The sequence below is a fragment of the Chaetomium tenue genome (genome assembly GCF_020726465.1).
Source record: "Chaetomium tenue strain MPI-SDFR-AT-0079 chromosome Unknown F5144scaffold_5, whole genome shotgun sequence".
In the NCBI taxonomy this organism is placed as follows: domain Eukaryota; kingdom Fungi; phylum Ascomycota; class Sordariomycetes; order Sordariales; family Chaetomiaceae; genus Chaetomium; species Chaetomium tenue.
In genome coordinates, this window is record NW_027117333.1 from 4387500 (window position 1) to 4412833 (window position 25334).

Below are 25334 nucleotides of genomic sequence, written 5' to 3' on the forward strand. Positions count from 1 at the left end.
AAATAAATAAATCAAGAGAATTAAAGGAGGAATGAGGAGATGGCAAAGGCAAGAGCACCCGCATCGAAGGAAGTAGATCGGCACATCGGCTCCATTGTTGAACACACAACTGGACCCTGGTCCTAGCTGCTTCCGGCTCCATAAAAGCTTAGCTCACCAACCCTGGCCACAATTCCACCATGGGACTCCAAAGCCCGGACGAGCCGATCCGATCAAGGACAACAACGCCCCAAAAAGAAAAGAACCGACCTGGACTCAGATTTTCTGTAGGAACGAGGCCCATGGGCCGTGAGCCACAGTGAAGGAGCGAGAACCCGTCGAAAGCGCATAGCAAGCCCCCACACCATGGTAGGCGCAAAGCGGCCTCGCCCCGAGTCCGACGACCGGCGCGTCAACCGCGACGACAACCCCCCGACGACCGAACAAGCCATGCCACCACCGCCCCCGCCCCCAAAACGCCGCCGACTTCTCCCCACCGCCGTAACCACCCCGACCCAAACCCGAATCCCCAATCAAAGCCCAACCCCCCTTAACAGACCCAACCCCGCCACCATCCCCCCCGGCCGCGACCTCCTCTCGCCCCTCTCCGACGAACTCCTCGTGCGCATCCTCTCCTCGCTCGCCCTGCCCCACCTCCTAGCCGTCGCCCCCGTCTCGCGCCGCTTCTATCGCCTTGCCGCCGACTCCCAGCTCTGGAAGGCTCTGTACTACTCGCGCTTTGTCTTGCCGCGCGCGATGCGGATACCGGGGTTTCGGGATGGTGCCGTGGGGGGTGGGAGTGGGGCGGGGCATAGGTTGCATTACTCGGGGAGGAGGACGCTGTGGGCAGATGGGAGGCGGGGTGGGGTTGTGCGTCGGGGGGATGGGAATGGGAGAAGGATGAGGATGGTTGGGGGTGGTGGGCTGGGAGCGGCTGAAGAAGAAGAAGGGGTGGAGGGAGGGGGGCTGGGAGCGGGCCGTGCGAAAGGGGAGGAAGACGTGCCGCGGCCGGTGGATTGGAAACGACAGTATAAGATCCGATATAACTGGGCGAGGGGGAAGTGTGCGGTGGAAGAGCTGAGGCTTGGTAAAGAAGGGGGGGTTGATGATGGAGAGAAGAAGAAAATGCTGGTCAAAGTGGTGGAAGGGGTTGCGGTTACGGCTGATGGCGATGAGGGCCTTCGCGCCTGGGATCTCAAGAGCCGGAGCATGATTGCAAAGATCGAGATTGGGGGTCGCGGGTCTAATACTGCGCCGAGTTGTATAGCCGTCGACGAGGGCGAGTTTGAGCGCGGACTGCTCGACGTGGCACTGGGTTTCGATGACGGAAGCTTCGGCATATGGCGGTTATCCACCAGCACGAGGCGCTTGGAACAACGGTACCGGCATGAGAAATCTAGCAACGGCAGGCTAACGGCGATGGCCTTCTCATACCCGTTTCTACTGACCGCCACAGACGCAGTCCTGATTTCTCTGTACACCTTTGAAGGTCCCAAAACGAGCGGGGTCGAGCAGAGGAGTGGGAAAGCCGATGCTGCGAACGACAGGATGGCTAAACTATCTTCGCCATATCTCTTAACATCTCTCGATTCACATACTTCGCGGCCGCCCCTGGCGTTGTCCATCCGCAGGGCTGGAAAGGCGACCGTTGCCTCGGTGGCCTACACCTTCTCCACCCGGCGGGGTTCGTCCATCGGCCTCCAAGACCTGCATATTCGCCAGCCCGTGTCAAACATCAAAGCAATGCCCGAAATTACAACTACCCGGATTGCATACACCGCGCCGGTAGAGACGAGTGGCCCTTCCGGTTCCCCGCTCAGTCCACCAAGGACACCTCGGCATGGATCCAACCGCAGCCTCAGAGAACCCAGTTCTTCAGCTGTTTTGGATGCCGCTGAACCGGAGGCTACAGATGTTGGGCCTACTACTCTTTGTTATGCACACCCATACCTCTTAGCAACTCTGCCAGACAACACCCTCGTCCTACACATGTGCACGTCTAACGCCTCGTCACTTTCCATCTCAGATGGCATCCGGCTCTGGGGCCACACCTCCGGGATCAGCGATGCCGAAATCACTGCCCGCGGCAAGGCTGTTAGTGTCAGCATTCGGGGCGAGGAGATGCGCGTGTGGGAGCTCGAAGGACAATCGGCTGGCGTTGGCAGCCGCAGTGTCGAGATCCGACCTTGGCAGTCACCGGGCGGCGGCGGAGCACCAAACTCGCTCGCGTCTGATGACAGCCTTCATCTCGGTGACCCAGCCCGCGACTGGGATGAGAGGAGAAACTGGGTGGGGTTCGACGACGAGATGGTCATTGTGCTGAAAGAGGGGAAGGGAGCGCGAGAAAGCCTGCTGGTTTACGATTTTACTTGAAGGATGGATACGGATTGCAGAACCACACAGCCCACACGCCGACATAAGCACTCCAAATCCCGCGGATGACTGGACGATGCCCGCCAGCGATTCGCTCAAACTCGTCAGTAGTACAACCAGAGGGGTCTGAACCAGACGCTGTTGCCTCTTTCGCGATGCGTCACAAACGGTGCCGCAAGTGTTTGGCCGGTTGTTTCTTCGCTGCGGCGTTAGCCTTCCCGCCGACTCGATGTGGCGATTTCCCAACCTCACAGTCATCAAAACGAGATTGCCTTCAACCCCCGTCGAATTACGTCCAAGTCGCCACGGCAGCTCTTTTTGGTTGAAGAGTCACATCCGAACCCCTGCGTCCAGGCAAATCCCTTGGTTCCAAGCCTCCTCAGGCAACTCAATAAAAACCCCTAGACGTGGTTAGTCCTCATCCAGTGGTTGAGGCCGCGACCGGTTCTCCTTGGACGAACGTTCTCTTGCCCGCGAGAGCCTCCTGCGGGTCTTCATTACTGCCTTCCTGCAACCAAAGCCTTGTTTACATCACCAATCAAGGCAGTCTTACCCCCTGCCGCCCTAGTTACAGAGAACTGGTTTCTCGAGGCCCACAAACACCTCTAGGACGGACGGCAAAAGATTCATCGTAGGGTTGCCATCGCAGGGTTGCCTGTGTCCCTCCCCACCCCGGCTGGCCCGGCACTTTTGTGCACGCTGCCGTGTTGCCTTACGACGAGGACACGCACGCACACAACAGCAGAGAGACCGGGGCAGAGGAAGCAAGAGCATTGCGTGTGTGACATTTGATGGTCTGCCTGACCGCCGACATCCACTCAGCCCTACTTTTTCCCACACCTCGGAATGCCGGAAGCCGCCGACGGGAAAGGACTTGTCACCTCTCACCTCGCACCCCCTCACCGCCCGCGAGTCCAGCTGGTTTGGGTTTGAGAATCGATCAAACCCCGTTTCGAAACCTGCTTCACATCTCGCGCATTCCTTGCTTTTGCAGGCAGACGGTCTGCACACCATTCCCACATCACACTAAACGGTGCCTGTGATCGATTATTTGAGACTAGAGTGTGTGGGATGACTCTTTGCAGTGAGACATGACACCGTCAGGTCAACCCCCCCGTCCTCCATTGACCTGGCCCTACCGCGACAAATCCAGACTAGCTCCCACACGAATGCCGACCAAGTCTCAGGCATGGGGTGCTGGTCAATTGACACAAACGATTCGTCACCTGAGCAGTCATTCGGGGTGTGTGGGTGTATGGCAGGCAGCGGCAAAGACCAGCCTTGCATCACATCCGTCTCCGAGCAGGGAAGAAGACGGGAGGTGTGATCAATTGGGGACCTTGGCATTGACGAACAGGGGGGGCACCAGTTTTGATAGGTTCACGCCTCTCTGTTTCGGGTTTCGTGAATGGGATTCACACAGAAACCCGCGGGGAGAGGAGGAGAGCGGGGGCGATGAAGCCGGACGACGCGGGGCGCTGTGATCAAGGCAGTGCCTGTTCATAAGACGGAGGCTCTGCACAACCGTCAACATGGGACTTGTTGATAATAACTACTCAGCGCGTCGTCCTCGCCAGGCATACCGTGCCTTGCAATGTCGTTGTTTTGGGGCAATGTCATCGATTGGCCCGTCTGCCAGGTACCCGGATGTTGATGCCCCTCGAATTGCCGACGACGGAACCTGATTGCTCGTTTCCGGATTTGCAGTGCATGCGACAGACCGCAAAGACAGCACCACCTCATCCTGCAGGGCCCAGTAAGTGGCAGAATTAAGCTCTGGGTAGCCCTGGTCGGCGATCAGACCCGGGGTTGGCTGGATTCTGCTGCTTCCAGTCTCAGCTAGCTCTGTTTGAACAGAGAAGGCTGCGGGAGATTGGACAATTGGCAATCAGGGCGACCAGATTCATGCGCTCTGCCCTAACTTATTTTCCCCGAGCGCCTGGAGGCAGCCCATTCGGCGGGGAAACCGGCTGGCAGGCATCTCCTCTGTCGTGGTGGACGCTTGTTCGTTCTTTTGCCCGAGCCCGCATCTCCCCTCTGCAGCAGGGAGGAGGGAAGGCTGGTTTGTTTGGAGGTTGGTGAGGACAGCACAGCGAAACGCTGATCTGGTACCAATCGAAGCGGCGGGGAAGCTGTTGAATTGACCGACCCGTTGTTTTAGCGCCGTGGAATGGCGGCGAGTGGTCGACACCGCCTGCAGTTGCTGCGCAATTGACCAATGGATAGTGGATGATTCCCGAGAAACAGTCTCGCAGTTTGAGCACATCAAGATTCAAAGCATACCGGCACCAGCCCAAGCAGGCGCTGCAATAGGAATGTCATTTTCCCTTGCCGAGCTGGGGGCATTCATCTTGACTTCTCATCCGAAGTGCCTCCATTTATTAAAGACTCGCAAAAAGAGAAGGAGATGGCGCCTTGCAGTGCTTTCCCTGCTGCTGGAGTGTTTCCGACCCGAAACGGAAGGAGGGCCATGTGAGAAGAGGGGCAGCCAGACCGCCCCCGTGTGTGCCCCTCCTCCAAAGGCGGGGTGATAAGATAAGCGACGACATCAGAGCCTGAGTGTAACGGTGGGATGAGATGCTTTGGTATGGTCTATCAGTCTAGCATGTGAAGTGGGCGAGCCATTGTACTTTAGTCACAGAAAGTGGAATAAATGGTCTCTGTCTTAGGGCGGAGGGTGTCGACCCGCGCTCGCGACATTTCGTCTCATAAATGTGGTGGTGGTGGTGGTGGGGGAGGGTCATGTGGGATGAACGATGGCAGTTGCTTCCAAACCACGGGGAGTAGGGACAGAGAAGAAGGCCTCCTCTACGAAATGTCTTGTTTCTTGATAATAATGGAACCCCCTTCGGTTGCTTCGGGGCGAGGGAAACTTGGAGAGAGAGAGAGACGGTGGCCACAGCTTGTTAAATCCTTAAAGTCCGGCTTAGAAACCCGTCGGAGACAGAAACAGCCCGTGTCAGGCAACAGAAGACGGTCTGACAATCGCCCCACGAGCTTCCGTATTATTTCACCAATTCGTGATCTAGGGCCATTGACTCAATTGCACAAAGTGGCCGCCATTACCCTTGGAATGGGGGGCCACGCGTCAGCCCATTGACAACCCACCCAAACGGGAACGAGCCGAGCTGAGCGCCGCATGGAGAGTAAGGATCGGGCTTGTATGTCAGAGTCAAGTTCAGACGGAGTTGGCAATGGAACCTAAACACGTCTTTTGAGGGTTGGAAATAAGTACGGCGCAAGTAGCGTAAATTTGATGATCAGCTATCCCACGTTTGAAGATAAAAGCAGCTGAACGGAGGATGTTCATTGATGAAGGGGAAATGGAAAAGGAGGATTGGAAATGCCATGGTGTTTGACGAGACGGGCTCAATGTCTTAGGGTTAGTTACTTAGGTTCACACCTCCGCCGTCGCTTTGATGGGTGTCAGCAGGCACGACCTGGTACATTGAGAATGCCAAGAGTACATGGAGACCCTGATTCTGTTATCGATAGCATATTACGCTAAACTTCAAGGGGCAGGGGAGCGTTTCGGGCAGCCCAGTCTCTGGATCTCACTGGCCAAATCCTTGCGCCTTTCTCTCATTCCTTTGATCCACAGATTCCAGTTCAGTCCATCACCAGCAACAGAGCTCCTATGAGTCACACAGTCGATACTGCCGGAGCCTGTTCGACGCTCCGCGATTGGAACGACACCACGAAACGGACCGCTTCCTGTATTTGCAAGCACCGCGTAATTGGCCAATTCGCGTTCCATTGCTTTCCCTCGGTCCACGCAACTCGCATTGACAGGCTGCAATCGACAAGTTACAAGCATGTCGTTTTTTTTTACGGCGAGCCCAGAATTCGGCGAGGGGTCGCCCCATGGAAGCAAGACGACAGCTTACTCCACAGCAAACCGCCTCGAAACAACAGCTCAACCTCGCTGCCCAAATGGCAGCCCAATCGGTGCTCAATTGAGTCGGTGAGGTCGCTAGAGCTGCTTCACTGACATTACAGCTCCACACCAAGGAAACCAGGCCGTTCGTTCGCCCCTCTTTCCCCTCTCTACCCCTCCTTCCCAATTCCCTCTCCTATGTCCTCCTTCAGCAAGCTGATCTAGAGTTTTGGCCTATCAGTTGGAAATTGAGCGAAGCCGGCGGTGGACCAACTTGGCTGGCCTCTCAAGGGTTCTCCACGCCAAACTGCTCCCCAACCCTAAGTTCTCAACCTGCAATATACGACAGACGCGCCTTAAGGCCATACAAGTTAAACATGGTTCAGAATCTGCAGAGAAGAAAGAGCCGGCGCGTCAACTCATTCAATGAACCTTTTCATCAGACGAATTGAGATATTCTGTCTATGGGGAGACAAGAACAACAACGGCCCATGGTCTGCCGACTCCGCTCGCTACGCCGACTTCGTTCCACGTTTCAGGTACAAATGCCTTGGGACCTTATGGATCAAGAAGTCGCCCCTACGGCATACCACGAAAGGACTATGCCATCTCATACCATTTGAAGTGGTATTCGGAGTCTTCGCCAACGCCCTCTGGCGCGCGTAGTTGGCTCACCATCTCCCCTCGGTTGCCCAACATGCACGGCTTCAGATAAACCATCGAAGCAGCGCAAGCCAACGAACCGACCTGGGATATGCACGGCTTAACCCGCCCGAAGCGCGCCAGATGGTGAAACCTCCCCATCTTGCAGATGCCAGGTCAGACACGCTGCGGCTCTGGTTTGGTGCGGGAACCGCTAAAATACTACTTGACACATGGCGTTTCGACCCGCCTGCCACTGATACTTGCAAATGTAAGACTTTGCCTCTGGCTGATCTCACCGGCGACAAGGCATTCAAAAATTTTGTCTGAAGCGAATCTTGGGGAAACACGGCTGATTTGAGTTGGCAGTTGGCAGTTCTGATTCCTGTCTTTCTTTTTTTTTTTTCCGCGGGGTCGATGCCGTGAGGTACCTCGCTTTGGGCAGAAGTACCTGACCTATTTTTGCCTAACGGAGACGAGGTCCTTGACGGGTGACCATTGGCTGGGCGCAGAGCACACGATCTGATTGGCTACATGGAGATGGAGAGGGGGGTGTGTTTGCCGGGGTGTCAGTGGGTGTGTGACTGTGGGTGTGGGTGACTCCTCACGGTGTCCCAACATCCCTGCCAGACACGCCACGCCACTCCACTTACACCTGAACCCCAGATTCGTGCCCGCCCACGCAGCGGTCTTGCCTGGAGCGACAGACGCGTTGTGCGCCGCTGTGTGACCTGCTGTCGCAATCTTGCTCCGACACCCGTCTCCCGTTCCTGGGGCCTTGGGCTCCCAGCCCTGCCGATGCCCAGCCAGCCGTCAAGTGGTGGGGGAGGGGATGGCTGATGGCTGATGGTTGATTCTCATGAAGCCGCCATGGTACTTACATGGCCGTGCCTCCTCCATTTCTTGCCCTTCTTCATCCTCTTTCGCCCTTCCATTCTACCTGTTTGCGCCCTTCCGCATTCTGTCCGACCGAATCCAAACACAGTTGGCATAATCTGCTACCTTGCTCCGTCCAGACTCGCTGCCCTGGCCGCACCGCCTTTCGCCACTCCAAGGCTTTCCAGCGCATTCCATTGACCGGCCATTGCGAAGCATTGCGAAGCACCGCCAGTTATTGTTCTGCACCAACCCCTTTTGCCCACTACGGTTGGATAGACGAATATCGGTGCTCACATTGTCTCCTTCATTATTCAACAATCGAGAACATCTTACACCCTCTTACAAAGAAGGCTCACCGACCTTGAGACGCTCCCGGACCTACAGATTCCCGGCCCCACGCACAACTCTTTTGTCGCCAGCACCTTCGTCCTTGCAGCAACAACTACTTGGACAATCGGAAAACTGCACTGCTTGCGCAACCAACTTCACCAAATTCACCTTTCCCACCACAATTGGCACCTTTGGACCGCCTCTCTGTTGTCGTCGCTTAATGACGGCTCACATATTCGCCACCTTGTTCCAAGTCATAACTGCGTGTTAAGGCTGACAAACCAACCATTTCTACCATGCAACTACCCATGACACACAATCACATGAACCAGACACATCACATGAATCAGGCAACAAGGCCGCCTTGGGCCTCCTCATCATCTCCTCCCACTTGCTTTCCCCCGACACCAACAAAAGAGATGCAGGAAATCCCAGCCATGTCGCCAAAGCATCAAAAACCTTGCGATATCAGCAACCTGATGTCTCCTCCCGAACCTGCTCCCCTGGACTCATTCAAGGTGACGGGCTCAGCGACCGGCAAGCCTGCCTCGAGTTCTGAGACACACGCTCCTCATCATCCTCTATCCCCGCCTGTGTCGCCGTTCCCGCAAGCGGCGAACACGATCAGCCCGGCCCCTCCCCTCAATCTAAATGGCAGGGACCCGATCCTCTACCCCGCCAGCGAAACCTCGACAAACGCTCCCACTGGTTCGCTGTTCTCGCTCACGCCGGCATCTGTCGATAAATTCACGACGGCAACGGAGCAGTTGGTGAGCGAGCACATCGCATCGAGACCGGTCGACCTTTTCCGGGACTTATCCCCGCCACGAGTCGAGGATTACGAGTTGGCGCTTTACTTTAAATCCAACTGCTTCCGGATGTTCAAGGACAACCCGAAAGAGTGGCTGCGCAAGGAGCGCGAGCTTCTCCGGGCTGACCGGAAACACACTGCCTTGTCGTTTCAGCCCACCAAGTTGCCACACATTCTGCCTGCGTCAAGGCCAGCGGTCTTGGGGCCGCAGTCAACCAAGGCGCTCACCGCGCGGGTCCAAAAGCAGAAGTCCGCGAAGGCCAAGTTGCAGAATCCGCGGCCCATCCGGGCAACCCCAGCACCAGCCCGGGAGACAATCCGGGTCAGCACTCCAGAACCGCGTGTTCGAACGGTGGCCCCGAACCGGGAAGATAAGGACTTTTTGTCCTTGGAAGACCTCTCGCCGCCGGTCGCCACACTTCCTCCGAAAGCGAACAGCCTCAAGGTCGACTGGAAGGGAAACGCGCTGGATCTGAGCAACGACCCGAACCGACACCTGCTCCACCCAGACGAGCTCACCCTGGCGAGCAATTTGCGGCTCGATTGCGCAACGTACCTCACCAGCAAGCGGCGAATCTTCTTGCGGCGGCTCGAGTGCGCCAAGATTGGCAAAGAGTTCCGCAAGACGGACGCGCAACAGGCATGCAAGATCGACGTCAACAAGGCGTCGAAGCTGTGGCAAGCCTACGACCGCGTGGGGTGGTTGGATATTGAGTGGATGCGGGAGTTCATGACCCGCAAGCTTTAAACTACTCGTTTTGAATCGACGATGGACTCTAGGCAGGGCCCTTTCTTTCTTTCGCCTCGGTCGATCGCATGACCGTTTATTTTCCTTCTTCACCTCACGGCATCACGTCACAGCATCACGTCCCGGCATCACAGCATAACGAATGATCATATGATACCCCCGAGCGCGGCAGAACCGGCTCGCTCAAGTTCCCAGTTTCCATTTTTCCTGTGTTTTTCCTTTGTCCCCGGTTCTCACAGCATTGCATCGCATGGCGGTTTGGGTTGGCGGCTGGTGGTCAGGTATATGGAGGCGCCACTTCGTTTGATGGTTTCATCTGATTTACAGATTGGAAAGGATGGCACGGTCAGGGTACAGTGCATGGGGGTCGTTTGTTTTACATCTACTGGCGTTCGGGGTATGGGATGGGAGCGATGGGAGGGCAGGAAGACATGCCAGGTCGTGTCAGGCCGCCCGGGAAGCATTGGGGAGATGGGCAGCATGATTATACCCCCTACATTTCCCCCCTCATTTTCAGGTTATTCCATTTGGCGTTTGGCAGTTTCTGCTGTTCAAGGGATCGCTTTCCCCTCTCATTTGTGGCGGAGCATCGGATGAACATGGGATCATACACCGTAGCAAACACGTTTTCTTCCCCACGTGGCTCAGCTCAGTCAGATCCGAGCCAAGGAAACGACCACTCTTTCAGTTTGCCTCGGTCTTTACACGCCGAGATGGTTTTGAATGGCGGCGGTGTGAACAGCGCTGAGTTCTTGGGGCCGACGTGAAAGCCCAATAATAGAATAGTCTCAAGCTAATGCAATGGTGATTGCTGGGTTCCTGGATCAGCACGGGTAACTGCGGTAACTGCTCTGGGTTGGGTCAGGGCTGGACAAGGGCAAGGGGCCCAGACAGAATGCCTTCTCAGCCCTACGGCTCGATGTGATGTCATGATTTGGCCTTCCCTGACAAGAAGGATCCACATCCATTGACACTCTTGAAGCGCCATGTCACGGTGACATTTTGGTGAGATCATTGAACTCATTATACTGGACAATAGCTCAGAGAATAATATTTTGTTCCCAATTGCTTAAGTCTACTTTACGCAGTAGCGTTTTAATAATCTACGAGGCCCTTTCGAGCGGCCTGTTTTTCCCCGTGACACTTCACGATCGTCTGTGGCACCTGGGGCCATCTTGTTAAGTACAGCCACCATATTCCTTCCCAGTGCTGGTGCCAGCAAGGAATGAATGAATCTGACTGAGCTGACACTTCTACCCCACCGCCAATAACTTGCTGTTTCTGTCTCTTACTGCCCCGCTGCCAGTACATAGCCCCCATCCACGACCAGCGTGTGCCCGTCAATATACTGGTTACACACCAGACCCAGCACCCCCTGCGCCATGTCGATATCCCTCCCCGGCCGGCCCGCAGGCACTTTCTCCTCATACTTCTCCTTCTCGATGTGGCTCTTCTGGAACTCGTCGCTCTCCCCCGCCGTCATCTCGCTCGGGAACACGCCCGGGGCGAGGGCGTTGATGCGCACCTTGTGGCCAGCGGCGGCGACCTCGGCGGCCAGCATGCGCGTGAGGTGCTGGGCGGCGCCCTTGGCGGCGTTGTAGGCGAAGTGGTGCTGGGCCGTCTTGATCAGGCCGCTGATGCTGGTGATGTTGACGACGGTGCCGGACCAGTGCGGGTGTCGCTCGGACGACTTTTGCAGCAGCGGGAGGAAGGCCGCCGTGGTGAAGTAGAGGGAGACGACGTCGGTTTCGTAGGTGGCCAGCCAGTCTTGGGTGGTGGACTTGGACGTGTCGAAGAGGTTTTGCTTCATCTCTGTGGCGGACTCGGACTCGGGCAGCACCGTCTCGCTGGAGATGCCAGCGTTGTTGACCAGGATGCAGAGGCATGGTTCGCGGGACTCGACTTCTTTGACTAGACGGGCCACTTCGTCTTTCTTAGTCACGTCGCCTTGCAGCGCGATGATGGAGCCCTCGATGTCTTTGTTGTAGGTTTCGACCACCTTGTCGAGCTTCTCGCGTGTGCGCCCGACGATGTAGACCTTGGCGCCGTTGGCTGCAAGTGCTTGGGTGATCATCAAACCGATTCCCGAACCGCCGCCCGTTACAAGGGCCACACGGCCCTTGAGGTTGAACAGCGAGTTGCGGTTGAAGTCGGCGTGGGTTGCGGCGGCAACGCTCTTGGACATTTTGGTGTAGGTCCGGGTTGCTAATGGGGTGATGAGGCCAGGGTATTGTGTGCGAGTTGTAAGAGCAGCTCTGAGGAATGCAGGTTCAGAGGACTTTGAGGCGGTGGCGAGTGTTCTGCTGGTTATTCTGCTGGTTCGTGCGAGGCAACTTGTTGTGGTTTGGAGTCGTGTTACTAAAGTGATGGTCATGTCGCTATAAGCTTGAGAAGCGGAAGTTCGAGTAGCTCATATGGGGGAAACTGAAGCCTTTTTAGAAGCTCCAGCTCCTCGTAAGAGACAGAAGGGTGGTGAAACTGAAGTCGATGACTTCATCGTCTCCATGAATGACCAGCACTTACACCTACTGGCCAATCAGCGAGGAGGATGGTATTCGATCCAAGACTTTCGAATACTACGGACCACAACAAGCCTTTTTTCCTGTTTTGTCCTTTACGTAGCCTTGTTGCATACTAGATAGGAGGGGAGGCGCGGGATTTAGACTGGATGTTTTGTGTTTGGACGAGGTACTGATACTGTAGATCCACCAACACCATGCTTCACTTTCTCCATATCGGGACTGGGTGAACTCGTTTCCAATTTCCAATGCTGAATGGCCTGGAGACATACCCGAACACACAGTAAGATGATATACACTATTGTAGAGGGGCAAGTGAACGGTTAGAAAGAGATGGTTAGGCTACGCCTCCCTTCCCCTGAGGACTTGACCGGAGCAACGCTGACGTACCGAGATTTAATCCAGCATCCCCATATATACCCGTCAATCCTTGTGCTCTCGTTGCTCCGTGGTAGCCAACTCCACATCGGTTCTCGGCCAAAGGTGACTGAGATCGCCCACCGGCAGGTTGAGGGTGATGCGCATCTCTCCCGCCATGATGATGAAGCACATGTACCAACCCAGGGCGGCCACGATGAACAACAACGCTCCACCTCCCTGTTACCAGAACGTTAATGGACTTTCCCCAACACTCGCCCTATGGATAACACTCACCTTTTGCAACCGCCCAGCACCCTCGTAGTCTCCCCAGCTGACCTTCCAGTATGCCCCTGACAACACCCATGCGACCACACTCACGAGCAAAAAGATGGTTGCGAACACGGCGTTGATCTTACATGTGAAGATGAAGAAAGTAAACAGGGCAAATCCCCAAACAATCAGGTAAACCGCCACCGCGGCGTTGTATTCTCGCGAGGAGAGGCCCGTGGGATCGTCGGCAGTCGCGAAAGGGGCTCCGAGTTGTAGCGTGGGAAGCTGGAGAAACCCAAAACTTCCCCAAAAGACGGAGAACAGCCCCATGACCATCATGGGGAAGAAGTTACCCATAACCCATTCGAAAACCATGGCGAAGGTGAGGAGGACGGGGCCGACGAAGAAGAAGATGCCGCTAGGTAAGGAGCGATGATGTTAGTCAGGAGGTGGGAAATGTGTGTAACACATCACGGATCAAGTTGGACGGCAGACTTACACAACTGGTGAGAACCCCTGTGCCCCGCCCCATCCCATGCAAATGATGGCAAAAGTAAAGGTCGAGATGACGAAGCTGTGCTATGTCAGTACCTTACTCAATGTTCTGCTTGGGTTTGGATAAATCCGGGCTACCCACCCAACAAAGCCGAGTGCGGTCGGGTTGGCAAACCGCTTGTTATAGTCGCCGACCTGAGGCACTTTGGGTGTGAGGTACAGCTTCTCGAACAGCTCGGGTGACATGGTTATGCCCGTTTGAGTCTTGTAGAGACCCTTCTCTTCATCGCCCGCCATCCTGACCCCGCTAGCTATCGTTGCAGGCTCAGCAGTTGCCATCAGAGCATTACCTTAGGATGTCTAGAAGCGAGTAAGAAGCGTAATGGTTACTGCAGAACCAACAATGGCTGGGGATGGCTGCATACTCCCATCACGGGGAAGGGCGATTCATTTAACGTCGGCCCCCGTCCCATGGGGCCAGAGTGCTGCACGCTAGGTCTACACACCTGCATCCCTCGCCCAGATTCTTCCATGACAGCAGACGGTGGCGCACGGTACCAGAGTGATGGGCCACTTTGGGACATTGGGGAGGTCCGATAGGGGGCTGCGGCCATGGTTGTCTGCGGGCTGGGCTGCCCGCCTTGTTCCTATTTGTTCCCGCCTCCCGCTTACACAAGATTCGTTCCCCGGAAAGTTCCCATGGACACAGCGTCGTGTCAGCCCGGCACTGCAGAGTTAGCGTGCCGGACTTCGGGGAGCAAACATTCTGGAAGCGAGAGATGAGGGAGACTTGACTAATTGGGGCGTCGACCAACAAAAGGGGAGCTAATGTGGCCTGTTGCGCGTGGCACATGCAGTATGTTCCACTTCGGGTGCAACATCTACTACCGAGTGGCTTGATCCTGCATGTTGGAGTCCGGACCAGGGGCGGGGAGGGGGTTGTTGGGGAAAGAACTCGAAGACTTCAATCGTTTAGCCGACGGTAACCTGACATTATAGGAGAAAATTCGAAATAAAGTAAGTGCCTAACCTCCCACTCTTCGACTGAGCAAAAGATTAGATTGTCTTGTACTCCCCTGGCTTGTTACTTGCCGACGTAGTACTTTCTACATTGGGCAGGTGTCTGTAAACTGCCTACCATGGTTCTAAACTCAATTCATTATTTCCCATTAAATGCTGCTGCCCCTGAGCGAACAGAGGTAGGTACCTATTTTCTCAAATCAGAGCAGTTTCGTTCATACGTCGAGAAACATGGGAGCAACAGCGAGAACCCAACCGGGTACCGGAAGGTGAATCGGAGATCTCAAGTGCCGGATTCTGGGGAAATGTGGTTGATTTCACTTCGATTCTGGGAATGAGTAAAATGCATCCTGCCCAGGCTTATGCCGGTAGTAGTACATTGACGTACTGGCCTACCAGCGCCATTTCACAAAGACGTCGCTATCGCTGTACTTCGTGTCTCCTAGATTATCAGGGGTAATCGGTGGTGACCGGCCGGTCCCGAGATAGGCTGCGTGGTGGGAGCAACACGACATCATCAGTGCTGCCGGTAAGCGAGCATGTGAAACCCATGTACGAGACAAAGCCATTGTCGTCGTGGCCCCGAATTCCAAAGTCTGGGACAGAGAGATTAAGAGAGTACAAGGATACTGACGACGATGGCCTTGGGGGTTTGTGCCAATCTCGATTTGCCAAACTGTTTCGTAGACCTGTCGACTTTCTAGCTTCTAGAAAGTAGAAAGCACGCCAGGGACTTCCTGTGACTTGAGCACTGGTACTCCTCCGGGACTGGGGATTTTGTAACATGCCCCTATGGCAACGAGTTACAGCCCAAAATACAAACTGTCAAATTCCTGCAAAGGGCCAATCCTCTAAATTTCGTATGAACATCTTAAACGCTACACGCTATCTATCGTCGCTAGATCGTTATGCAATGGCCCTGCAATGTCGTAAATACCGGACCGTCAGACCGTCACTCTCGCCCCGGGTATCCTCGAAAAAAGCACCCATAATCCCCAGCCCTGGAGAGTAGTCCATGCATGGATCAATGCCCCTAGACACTGTCCTACCCTCCAGGGCAAACACCATCCCAATGGCTCCGACACGACACCGCACCCTAAAACCCCGGCAGTTTGTCGTACAGCCCATCATAAAGCTTCCCCACCCACCCCATCGTCTCCCCTCCCCTCGCAACAATCCCCAGCCCACCCGCAGCCCACAACACAGTCGCGGCCGCCGCTACCCCGTTAATAATCATCAACCGCCTCCTCCGCTTCTTCCTGTTCGCCCTATCCACAGCCACATTCCCCGTCGGACGCTCCGGCACCCACCCAGCCGCCTGCGAAAGACCAACCCATTTCGCCCAGCCCCACACCATGTGACCGCAGCCCGCGGGCAACAGCACGGCGTATGCGAGCCACGAGACGTAGCGGTGGCGGACAAACCCATGCGCAACATACGCTAGACCGATGTTGGCGCTGTCGCCCTCGATGGCCAGCGGCAGGCCGCGGTTGACAAAGACGTGCGCGGCCAGCACCCCCGCGAACACGTAGCCCGACCCGGCGATGTAGCTGAAGGCCGGCCAGCCGCTGTAGCCCGGGGGCGGTTTGGTGGCGGCGGTGTGCGTGGGCGGTGGGGGGTGCTCGCCGTGGTAGCGGCGTCGGTTGTGGGAGCGGCGGAGGAGACGGATGGCGGCGCCGGAGCCGACGTGCGCGAGCACGGGGAGGACGACGAGGAGGGGCTCCGAGAGTGGTGTTTGGTAGATCTCGCGGGCGAGGAGGAGGTAGGACTCGGAGGCGGGCACGGATCGCGCGGCGAGCGGGATGATGGAGGTTGTTGCGAAGTGGAGGGCGCTGAAGAGCGTGAAGGTGTAGGAGGAGTAGCGCTGGATGCGGGTTACTAGGAGGTGTGAGGGTGAGAGGTTAGTTCTGGTTGTCTCGAACAGTGGCCTGCGAGGTGGGAGATAGGGAGTGGAAGAACGTACAGTAATAGATTGCGCCATGACCGCTGCCACTTAACCCAAGGCCCGTCGAGGTTGTTGGGGACTTGACAGAGCCGGTCGAGTCTGAGAGTTTTCCGTCGTCGGTCTGGCCTGGTAGCGGTGGGAGGTCCTTGTCGACATTTGGGGAGTCCATGGGCGTCGGGTCGAGCTCTAAGAGGGATACTAGAGTAGCCTCTGAGGCCTTTGATCGTAGTGAATGGTTATCCATGGTGGCGGGAGAACCGCGACCGGTTTCCTCCTCAATTCGCAGTCTGGATGCGTTGGTGTCTTTGTGCGTTTCCAGGTTCCAAGTTTCCATTTGTTGAGCCGGCACTGGTTGACTTGGCTGTTGGCTGAGCCGTTGGCGGGCCGGAGACCCTGCGCCGTTAACCGAACCCCACAGCGCCATCACAGGGGTTATGTCTTGGCAGACATCAGTGCCAGGGCCGCCCTTGTGCTGTAATTTGTGTTTGGAGACATTCCACCGACGGGACTCGAGACTCGACTTGGAATCCCTCACAATCACAACCACAATCACCAAAAACAGCCACCTGGTTTTCACAACCAACATCGAACATCATCTACGAATACTTCTCTTCACAACCGCAAAAATGCCTCCAGTAGGTTACTTCCGGTCCTGCATCCGATACTCGTCCCCAAAATCTCCCCATCACTAACCCATCCACCCACAGCGCCACCAAACCCTCCCCCCCGCGCAAACCTCATCGGCGCGCGAGGCCCTCCAATCCTTCTACTGCCAGCTTTGCCAAAAGGGGTATTCTCGCATGAACGACTACGAGGCACACCTTAGTAGCTACGACCACAGCCACAAGCAACGGCTCAAGGACATGAAGGCCATGGTGCGCGACCCGGCCGCGACAGCCCGCGCGCGCCGCCAGGAACAGAAGGCCGAGGGGGTGATCAGTATAAAGCTGGGGGAGGCGGCCGGTGGGGGGTTTAAGAAGGGCGGGTTCAAGAAGACGGGGTTTAAATCTGCTTTTGGGCCCGTCGCCGGTAGTGTGGCCACGCCGAAGGAGGATGCTGCTGGTCTGGGGAAGAAAGAGGGGGAGCCGAAGATGGGTCTGGCGGCAGCAGCGAAGAGTGACCTTGTGGAGAGCGACACAGAAGATGAGGGATATGAGGTCTACGATCCGCGGAGGCCGACCGACTAAGACACGACCATGGGCCATTGCGTCCGGTGCGAACACTAACATCACGACGACAACACCGGCCCTCAGTTTTGGTTTGATTACGTTTGGTTACGGGAGGAACGAAACTCATCCACTGCCTGGCGGTGGTGAGAGGATTATTATTGAGGTCTTCCAAAAACAACAAGCAACAAACTCGCAACCTATGACGCCAAAACAAACGCCAAACGCTCACATGATGATATACACCCCTTCGTATACAGTGGGCCCGTCTACTGGCCACCCATCGCTGGCCACAGGTGCGGCTCAAACCCGGACAGGTCCTCCTCCAGCAGCCCCAGAATATGGGTATTGCCCGAGAACCAGCTCGCCAGCTCGTTCGCCTGGGCGGGATGGCCAGGACCAAACCCAGGCCCCGGAGGTCCCGTAGGTCCTGTAGGCCCCGTAGGCCCCGTAGGCCCCGTAGGTCCTGGAGGTCCTGGAGGCCCTGGTGGCCCTGGAGGCGGCGGCGGCGGCATCGGGCCGGGCCCAGTAAACTGTGCATCAGGCGGCTGCTGCATGGGATGGGCACCGGCAAACTGCGGCATGAACCCCAGTTGGCTCAGGTACATGTCGATGTTGTTGCCGACCATGGTCATGTCCTGGTCGCGCTGCTGCGGGTCCTGCCGGCGCTGTGCTTTGGCCCGGACGCACAAGCTCGCGACGTTGTGCAGGACCTTACAGATGCGGTGGAGCTTGGCGACGGCCTCGGAGGCGGCACACACGGGCACCAACGACTCGACAAAGTCGGCCACCCGCTGCAGGTCGAACATGTCCGACGTCTCGATGATGTGGCAGAAGAGGACGATGACGGGCGTGAAGGGGACGTAGATGACATTCCTGCAAACAGATCGACGTCAGTATATGAGAGGGCATGAAGAGGTTGGGAGGGGGGAGCGGGGGGGAGCTAAAGCAATACCATCGGATACACCCCGCCTTCACGGCCACGCTATCGCCCGCCATGCTCATGTACTCCTGGTGGCACGCAAACGCCTGGCGCGCCGCGTGGATGCACTCTGGGTTGAAGGTGCTGGGCGAACCCGGCGGACTAGGGATGGCGCGGTAGACGAGCGTCAGTGCCGACCAGTGCATCAACTCGTCGCCAACGATGGCCATGTCCATCGGGAAGGGACTGTTGGCGTCGAACTTGATGCCGCGCACCTTTTCGCGCGTTTTCTGCACCAGTGGATCTTGCTCCTTGGCCAGCTTGTCTGTTGTCACACAATTCTTAGTCTGTCTGCCCCGGTGGGTAGTTCTGACACGGCGGGAAAGGGGAACGCACTCATCGTCCGGACAAGCTGCCGCGCGCTCTCGGCACGCCGCTCCTGCGGCCGGGCCAGCGCGGCGGGGCTGTACAACTGCTCGTACGCGCGGCCGAGGAAGTCGGCGTACGCGATCCACTGGGCCAACACGATGGCCCACGAGGCGTCGGGAAGGTCGTCGCCGTATTCCAAGCTCCGCGGCAGGGTGATGTCATAGTCCTGGATCGTAGGCGCCCGCCCTGACCGGACCGACAGCGCCTTGTCGAGCAGGTAGGCTGACCAAAAAAGCACCGCCCGGGGCGTCGTGTCGAGCCCGCCGTGCAAGCGGTGGTAGCCGAGGGTCTGGCAGAGGTTGGCTGCTACCGTGTTGAGGTCGCGGGCGATGGAGAACTTGGAGATCTCGATGGCGTAGAAGGCCTAGGAGTCGTCAGCATGGAATTAACGGGCACGGGTGGGTTGGGAAGGACATGCCCCCAGCAGCAACACCTCGATGCACTCCTTGCGCGCCGGCATCAGCAGTGGTAGGTTGGTGAGGGCCGTCTCCAAGTTGTCGCGGCAGAGAGACTGGTACTCGAGTAGCTCCTCCCTCTGTGCACCGCTGACCAAGGCGGCCTTTTCCTGCAGCAAAAAGTACAGGCCCGCGTTGACGACACCCCAGGACATGAGGCTGAAGTCGTCGGTAGCGAAGTACACCCTACTGCACCGCTCGGCGAAGTTCTCGGCGGCGATGAAGGTGCAGATGGTTGCAAAACTGGTGAGCTTGCCGTCTAGGGGCCGAGTCAGTGTCCGGCTGGCAGCATGTCGTCAGGGGCGAGGGGTTTGGGGAACCTTTGGTCTCGCGTAAGGCGGTCACGACGATGTGGGCAGGCGGCATGGGGAGCTCACGGAGACCCCCCTTTGGCAGCGGCTTCGCGTTGACAAAGCGGGACTCGTGGGCACCCGGGCGGTTCTGCATGCTCACGATCTGCTGGAGCGAGGACAAGGCCGACCGCATATCCGGGTCTAGGTCACGGGGCAAGGTCCGGGTGACGGTGTTTTCGAGAAACTCGCTAGCAAACACTGTCTGGGCGGAGATGGAGGAGTCACCTTCGAAGGTTGAGATGGCATCATCGTCATGTTCACGCCCGTACACGATGTCATTAGTACCGTTGCCGCCTCCCGCGGCCGGCGAGGAGCCCAAGGGAACCGGGGCGAGGCCGGCAGACCCACTGTCGGTAGCGGAAGCTGAGGGACTCCTGCTGGTGATGGATACGGCCAGGTCACGGAGCATGTTCTCGATATTTGCGAGGCGAGACTCGAAGTGGTCTATCTTTCGCTCGCTGTATTACACAAGAGGAGCCCATCTTGTCAGTATTGCCATTACATCACATGGCCAGCGCATGCATGTAGTTACACAAGCAAGCACACAGGGTTCTTTTAGTTGCCAGGAGGACTCACTATTGGGTCGAGATTAGCACCCGCTGCCGGGCTTCCCTCGGGCGCTGGCCGGCGCCGGTTGAACTGCATGGCCGGTTTGCGGTCCTGCAGTTTGCACATGGCGAATCCTTGTCGCAACGTATCTGGAAACAGCCTCTCTCTCAGCGGATTGAACCTTGATGCATGCAGGGCGGCCCTGGAGGAATGCCGAGGGAAGGGAGGGTTACTTGCCTTTCGAAGGCGGCATTGATCACACTCCACAAGGGTCAGTCAGCATCAATTGCAGGCTCTGGAGCGGGACCGCTGCTGCAGCTATTAGGACTTACAGCTCGCCTTGCCGAATTGTCGCCTTCGTGGTAATCGCCCTCCAGCATCATCGCTCCTTAGCCGTCAACTAGCGTCGAGCGTCGCCGTCGCCGGGACACTAACTAAGTGGATCGAGCTGTGGGTTGAATGAACAATGGTAACTCACGAGTGCAGGGAGCTATTGTTCAGCTCCCAGCTGGGCGGTCAGTGTGAATGAGAGGATGATCTGGGCAGCAAATGCCCCCCGGGATGCGGGGGCCGCGGAGGCCGACGGAGAGAAGGTGAAGATCGACGTTGGCAACTCTAACTATTACTAGAAGAGGGAAGAATAATTAGTTATTGGACGGTAATTTGGTTTTTGATTCCCAAAAGATCTCGTCGGGGGGAATTTGGCTTCAGCGTCATTCACCCTGAATTGTGGACTCGTGTTCAGGAGAGGTGAATATACGCAAAGCTACGCAACGCAACGCAAAGCTTGGAACACGACGCTGGGCTGCGGGATGGAACCTTGGAACCAAAGCCACATCGCAGTGTTTATAGGGTTAGGGTAGATGGTAAGTAAGATGTTAATTCCTTGCCCCTCCATCCTTCCAGGCGCCACTCAGGGGTAAGCCCCTGAACCCGTTCTACATATCAACAGACTCAACCCCCTCACAACACCCCTTCTCCCCTTGCCCATCCCCATCCTCCACCAACACGCTGAGATTCCTCTCCTGCGTTGAGGGGGCCACGTCTAGCGCCGGGTTTCTGTCAAAGAAGTTCACCGGCTTCAGCCCCACGATCATCTTCTCTACCGGCATGACAGGCCAGTCTTCGGCACGGGGGTTGTGCGTGGACCCAAAGGTATGCCAGATCACAATATCCCTATTCCTGACTCCCGACTCTCCGTCTCCGTCTCCGCTTCCGTCCCCGTTCCCGTTTCCGTCTCCATCCCCATCCCCACCCCCAGCCCCCCGCCCCTTCCCCCTCCTCCCCTCAATCCACGACGCAATCCCCTCTCCCCCCGCCGACTGCATGGTAAACCTGCCCGCCGGAAACACCTCCGCATCATCATACCTCGTCACCCACACCGCATGCGCCGCAAACTCCGACCTCTTCGCATGCAGGCTCGACGGGTGCGCCAGCAGCATCTGGCTGTAGCACGGCAGCAGCCTCACGCCGACGGGGGTGCGCGTGGTCGGGTGGCGCACGGCCTCGTTGACGATCTTGAAGACGCGGTTGACGCGGTGGTCGAGATCGAGCCCCGTCTCGTGGGGGATGTAGGTCTGCGTGGTGGTGTAGCCGACGCCGTGGGGGTTGGGGGTGGTGGGGTCGTTGAGGGGGAGGGGGTGGGATTCTTCGACGAGGAGGGAGTTGGCGTGCCCGTCGATGGCGGGGTCGATGCGTAGGCTGAAGAGGTGCTGGTGGAAGGGGGCTAGGACGCCGGGGGCGACGACGGTGCCGTAGGCTGGGGGTGAGGTTGTGGTGGTGGCAGGGGGGATGTTGATGGGGGCGGTGGAGAGGATGCCCGTGGCGCGGACTTCGTAGTGCAGGGAAGCGTCTTGGCTGAAGTAGAAAAGGAAGATGTATTCGTAGTTGCTGGCTGTGATGACGGTTTGGAGGACGAGGACGCGGGACCGGGTGACGGCGGCGCGGCCCGTGCGGAAGTTGGTGTGCTTCCAGAGGATGCCGTCGTCGATCTCGTGGCAGCAGATGACGTTGGGCATCTTGAGGGGCGTGCCGGCGCGCGTGCTCAGCCAACCGTCGAAGTACTTGATATGGCCCAGGCAGTCGCAGCCGAGCTGGAGGTTGTTGGCGCAGAGCCCGGCCCCGTCGTTGCCCAGGTCGAAGGCCGCTTTCCGAGGGTACGGGGTGCGCGGGTCCCCGTAAGGCACGAACATCTCGGCCAGGGACAGCCGGTAGAACAGACTGCGGTTGTCGAAGCGGACATCGTGCAGCGTCATGCCCTCGCGGTAGTTGAAGCCCACCCTCATCGTCCACTTCTCCCAGGTAATCTTGTTGCCCTCGATGGAGAAGGACGGGCCCTCGGGCTGGGAGACGTGGTAGGGCTTGGTGGTGGTGCGGTGCTCCGTGTTGAGCGTCGGGTAGTACTCGCTCCCTTCGTGGATCTTTCGTCGGTCGAACTCTTGGGGTTTGCCTTCGGTCTTGATCCGGTCGTGGTCTCCGGAGGGAAGATGGAAGATGTTGACCACCTTGAGCTCCTCCGACATCTCTACGCATAAATCAAGAGGGTAGGCGTAGTAGTTCGCGTCCGGGTCATCAGAGAGACGCATGTAGAACCAACACTAGGAACGACGATTAGAGGCGGTTCGGCGTATGGGACACCTACAATACCTACCATGGTCATCCGTTGTGACATGTCATTCATGCCGTCCGGTCCGTACGTCCACGGCTCTACCACTACCGTAGCGCCCTCGGGGAGGTTGAGAGCCGCAACCTGTTCCTTGACACGAGGGTCGGCCATGCACGCCAGCTCGGCCCTACGCGTGTAGTCGCTATCGATGTGTGAGTGGCGGCCATCCAGTGTTTCCTCCGAGACGACGCTCTGCTGGCCGAGATCTATCTTGAACTCGAAGAAGGTGTTGCCAACGTGAGCTTGGACCTTGGCAACCCGAGGCGGGGGTGCTGGCGTCTGCTTTCCTTCGTGCTCCACGTCAAGAAAGGGGATCATCTCGGCCTTGGGAGGCTCCCAGAGAGTTATGGCCCGGAATGTGATAGCATCCGGAAACCAGTGGCATATTAGGATATTGGCGGCCTGTTCTATCGTTCAGTGGTCCATCTTTGCGTAAGCTTTCAAGACTGATATATTGATCTCACCAACTGGATCTCTTTCGCGGTGAGCGGGTCAAAGGGGTGGCGAGGGGAGGTCATGGCTGGGACTTGGATTTTGTTTATGCAGCAATATCTTGTTCATCTGCCCGGAAAAGGGGTGTTGGGGGTAAAGTAAAGAAGCGGGGTGAGAGCCAGAAGTAACTAATATACCATGGCGGCCTTAGTAACATGGCAGTTCCGGAGTCCCTAGTGCGCACCGAGAGCCGGTGTTGACCGAGTCGGAAGCGGGGTGCGAGCGCTAACGGTAGGTGCAGCCGGCCCGAGCGGGATCGGCCCCGGAGCCGGACCCGCAAAGGTTAAGTTGAGCCGAAGCCAAGGCGTGTGTGTCTCCGGGAAACGAGAAAAGAGTCAGCATTGCTAAGTAAGGGATGGCGTTACTTTGCCACGATGGTATCGTCATTGTCCCATGTTTCCATGTATGTAACTACGTATGCACGTCCTCTCACTCACGGTGTCACCCTCTTGGGCCCTCTCTTACATGCCGAGACTCGATGTTGATTGGAACTTGGGAGCTTCGCTCTCTCTTCAAACTGATAAACGAACTTCTCAGGTAGCCTCTGCTGCAAGAAACACCTTGGCGCTGTCAACGACGCTCTGCTGAAACCCAGTCCAGCTCCTACCGAGCAGCGTACCCGCCTTGCTGGCATCAAAACTCCAAGTCATGTCCGGATATGTCTCTCCAGGATTGCCTTCGCAAATTATGTCTTGTCTCTCCGGGAAACTTTCCCGCAGTACGTCGGCCATCCCTTGGGGTGATATGGGTGACTCTCCGACGAGCAGGTAGCGCTCACGGGCACGCGGGGTTTGATAGCCCCGTTCCACCGCTCTAAGGACCAGCTCGGCCACATCCCGTACGTCGATAAAGGTGCTCCTGATGGGGGCAAAATCTGGTATTTGGCCGCCATGTAAGATGTCGTAGATATCCTTGATGCGCATGCTGAGGCTGGATATCGGATCCGGGAGGTACAACGGGGGCCCGAGAACGGGACTTCATATTGTCAGTGACACATCGGTTTGATGGGCTTGGAACGACTTACGCTGGGCACAGGGCTGTCAGAGCAAATTCAGCTTCCGTGTCCCTTCCAAATTTCCAGACCGCCCTCTCGGCGGCTGTCTTGCTCGCCTGGTAGATGACATAGCCGGGTGTGTTCTTACCCAACCTGCGCACCTCCTCCTCGGCGGCATCGTTCCAGTCGGCCTCGGTAAAGACGTGTCCTGAGGGTTTGGAGGGTGAGAAAACAGCACTGATAGTAGACATAAACACAACCGATTTCAATACATCTTTTTGGGACCCCTTCTTCGATTCGGCCAAAGCGGAGGCGAGAAGGGAGGTTGTGCCTTGGACGGAAGCCCGCATCATAGGCTCGGGATTGGTCTCAGCCATGGATACGGGACTCGCGAGGTGTGCTACTGCCTGGACGCCTAGGATAAAAGCAATTAGTATAACCCTACGTAAAATCGGCTGAGCCACTAAGGTAGGAAGTGGCCGTGGCCCGGGGGAGTCACTGAGAACCTTCAACAGCGCGGTCAGACGCCCCATCGGCGGTAATGTCCGGCACCTCGACGAGCTCCAACCGGTTTCCATGGTGACAATTTTCAAGGGTACGAACAAGCGACTCGACGTTGGGAGTCCTTGCACGAACAGTTCCTCGAACGGCGTACCCAGCTTTGAGGAAGGTGGCCGCCGTGTGCGCCGCGATGTAACCGTTGATGCCGGTGATAAGGACTAGACGCTGGCTTGCCATATTTTTATCTCGGTGATTCTATCGCATTGAATTGAAATCATAAAATCGCATAAAATCACATAAAATAGGGTGGTCTCGCCAACCAGCGAGATGGTTCAAGGTGTTGTTGTGTTGTTGTGTTGACTCCGAAATCGCTGCCGAGACATGTTATCAATGCGCCCTTCGTTTAAGGGAAAGCCGCAGGAAGCCGCCCCTTTCCCTCTACCAATCTCTGATATTCCGAAATTAACACCGTATGCTCTCTCTCTCTTGTATCTAAGAGAAGGTTGATATCCAACAGACTAACTTTGAATTTCTTTCAAATTTGATTTGATTTGAATACA

At 56.9% G+C, this 25334-nt stretch overlaps 10 protein-coding genes across 10 annotated transcripts; 3 read left to right on the forward strand and 7 right to left on the reverse strand.

Moving 5' to 3' along the window:
- Positions 1 to 84: 84 nt before the first annotated feature.
- F5144DRAFT_655435 (uncharacterized protein) lies at positions 85 to 2352 on the forward strand (the record flags this gene model as incomplete). The annotated part of the gene is made up of 2 exons (XM_066793127.1): positions 85 to 853; positions 920 to 2352. The coding sequence occupies exons 1-2, from the start codon at positions 346 to 348 to the stop codon at positions 2350 to 2352; spliced, it is 1941 nt and encodes a 646-aa protein (XP_066642181.1). The 5' UTR covers positions 85 to 345.
- Positions 2353 to 7327: 4975 nt separating this feature from the next.
- On the reverse strand, positions 7328 to 7956 carry F5144DRAFT_550047 (uncharacterized protein; the record flags this gene model as incomplete). Its single annotated transcript, XM_066787614.1, has 4 exons — positions 7328 to 7401; positions 7525 to 7663; positions 7753 to 7811; positions 7908 to 7956. 4 exons carry the CDS (start codon positions 7954 to 7956, stop codon positions 7328 to 7330), a joined length of 321 nt encoding a protein of 106 aa, XP_066642182.1.
- Positions 7957 to 8376: 420 nt separating this feature from the next.
- F5144DRAFT_492728 (uncharacterized protein) lies at positions 8377 to 9639 on the forward strand (the record flags this gene model as incomplete). Its single annotated transcript, XM_066785936.1, has 2 exons — positions 8377 to 8519; positions 8739 to 9639. The coding sequence occupies 2 exons, from the start codon at positions 8377 to 8379 to the stop codon at positions 9637 to 9639; spliced, it is 1044 nt and encodes a 347-aa protein (XP_066642183.1).
- A 1288-nt stretch (positions 9640 to 10927) lies between these two features.
- On the reverse strand, positions 10928 to 11824 carry F5144DRAFT_494517 (uncharacterized protein; the record flags this gene model as incomplete). Its single annotated transcript, XM_066786039.1, has 1 exon — positions 10928 to 11824. The coding sequence occupies one exon, from the start codon at positions 11822 to 11824 to the stop codon at positions 10928 to 10930; it is 897 nt and encodes a 298-aa protein (XP_066642184.1).
- A 757-nt stretch (positions 11825 to 12581) lies between these two features.
- F5144DRAFT_604922 (GPR1/FUN34/yaaH family-domain-containing protein) lies at positions 12582 to 13580 on the reverse strand (the record flags this gene model as incomplete). Its single annotated transcript, XM_066791386.1, has 4 exons — positions 12582 to 12755; positions 12813 to 13206; positions 13288 to 13362; positions 13426 to 13580. 4 exons carry the CDS (start codon positions 13578 to 13580, stop codon positions 12582 to 12584), a joined length of 798 nt encoding a protein of 265 aa, XP_066642185.1.
- A 1819-nt stretch (positions 13581 to 15399) lies between these two features.
- F5144DRAFT_494478 (uncharacterized protein) lies at positions 15400 to 16492 on the reverse strand (the record flags this gene model as incomplete). Its single annotated transcript, XM_066786033.1, has 2 exons — positions 15400 to 16181; positions 16267 to 16492. 2 exons carry the CDS (start codon positions 16490 to 16492, stop codon positions 15400 to 15402), a joined length of 1008 nt encoding a protein of 335 aa, XP_066642186.1.
- A 382-nt stretch (positions 16493 to 16874) lies between these two features.
- Positions 16875 to 17435, forward strand: F5144DRAFT_594725 (uncharacterized protein; the record flags this gene model as incomplete). The annotated part of the gene is made up of 2 exons (XM_066790612.1): positions 16875 to 16883; positions 16956 to 17435. The coding sequence occupies 2 exons, from the start codon at positions 16875 to 16877 to the stop codon at positions 17433 to 17435; spliced, it is 489 nt and encodes a 162-aa protein (XP_066642187.1).
- A 248-nt stretch (positions 17436 to 17683) lies between these two features.
- F5144DRAFT_594726 (uncharacterized protein) lies at positions 17684 to 20505 on the reverse strand (the record flags this gene model as incomplete). The annotated part of the gene is made up of 7 exons (XM_066790613.1): positions 17684 to 18290; positions 18370 to 18661; positions 18733 to 19129; positions 19199 to 19479; positions 19598 to 20031; positions 20150 to 20282; positions 20430 to 20505. 7 exons carry the CDS (start codon positions 20503 to 20505, stop codon positions 17684 to 17686), a joined length of 2220 nt encoding a protein of 739 aa, XP_066642188.1.
- A 418-nt stretch (positions 20506 to 20923) lies between these two features.
- F5144DRAFT_325407 (copper amine oxidase) lies at positions 20924 to 23215 on the reverse strand. Its single transcript, XM_066784081.1, has 2 exons — positions 22773 to 23215; positions 20924 to 22719 (listed from the first exon to the last, which is right to left on the reverse strand). Exons 1-2 carry the CDS (start codon positions 23103 to 23105, stop codon positions 21061 to 21063), a joined length of 1992 nt encoding a protein of 663 aa, XP_066642189.1. The 5' UTR covers positions 23106 to 23215; the 3' UTR covers positions 20924 to 21060.
- A 381-nt stretch (positions 23216 to 23596) lies between these two features.
- F5144DRAFT_631876 (uncharacterized protein) lies at positions 23597 to 25120 on the reverse strand. The gene is made up of 3 exons (XM_066792472.1): positions 24780 to 25120; positions 24304 to 24688; positions 23597 to 24254 (listed from the first exon to the last, which is right to left on the reverse strand). Exons 1-3 carry the CDS (start codon positions 25009 to 25011, stop codon positions 23813 to 23815), a joined length of 1059 nt encoding a protein of 352 aa, XP_066642190.1. The 5' UTR covers positions 25012 to 25120; the 3' UTR covers positions 23597 to 23812.
- Positions 25121 to 25334: the final 214 nt, after the last annotated feature.

Coding starts and splice junctions, on each gene's coding strand:
- F5144DRAFT_325407 (XM_066784081.1), bottom strand. CDS start 23,105: ATGATCCCCTTTCTTGACGTGGAGCACGAAGGAAAGCAGACGCCAGCA. Junction 22,720..22,772: donor TGTCACAACGGATGACCATG/GTAGGTATTGTA, acceptor CGTCGTTCCTAG/TGTTGGTTCTACATGCGTCT.
- F5144DRAFT_631876 (XM_066792472.1), bottom strand. CDS start 25,011: ATGGCAAGCCAGCGTCTAGTCCTTATCACCGGCATCAACGGTTACATC. Junction 24,689..24,779: donor GTCTGACCGCGCTGTTGAAG/GTTCTCAGTGAC, acceptor CTTTTATCCTAG/GCGTCCAGGCAGTAGCACAC. Junction 24,255..24,303: donor CTGACAGCCCTGTGCCCAGC/GTAAGTCGTTCC, acceptor GACAATATGAAG/TCCCGTTCTCGGGCCCCCGT.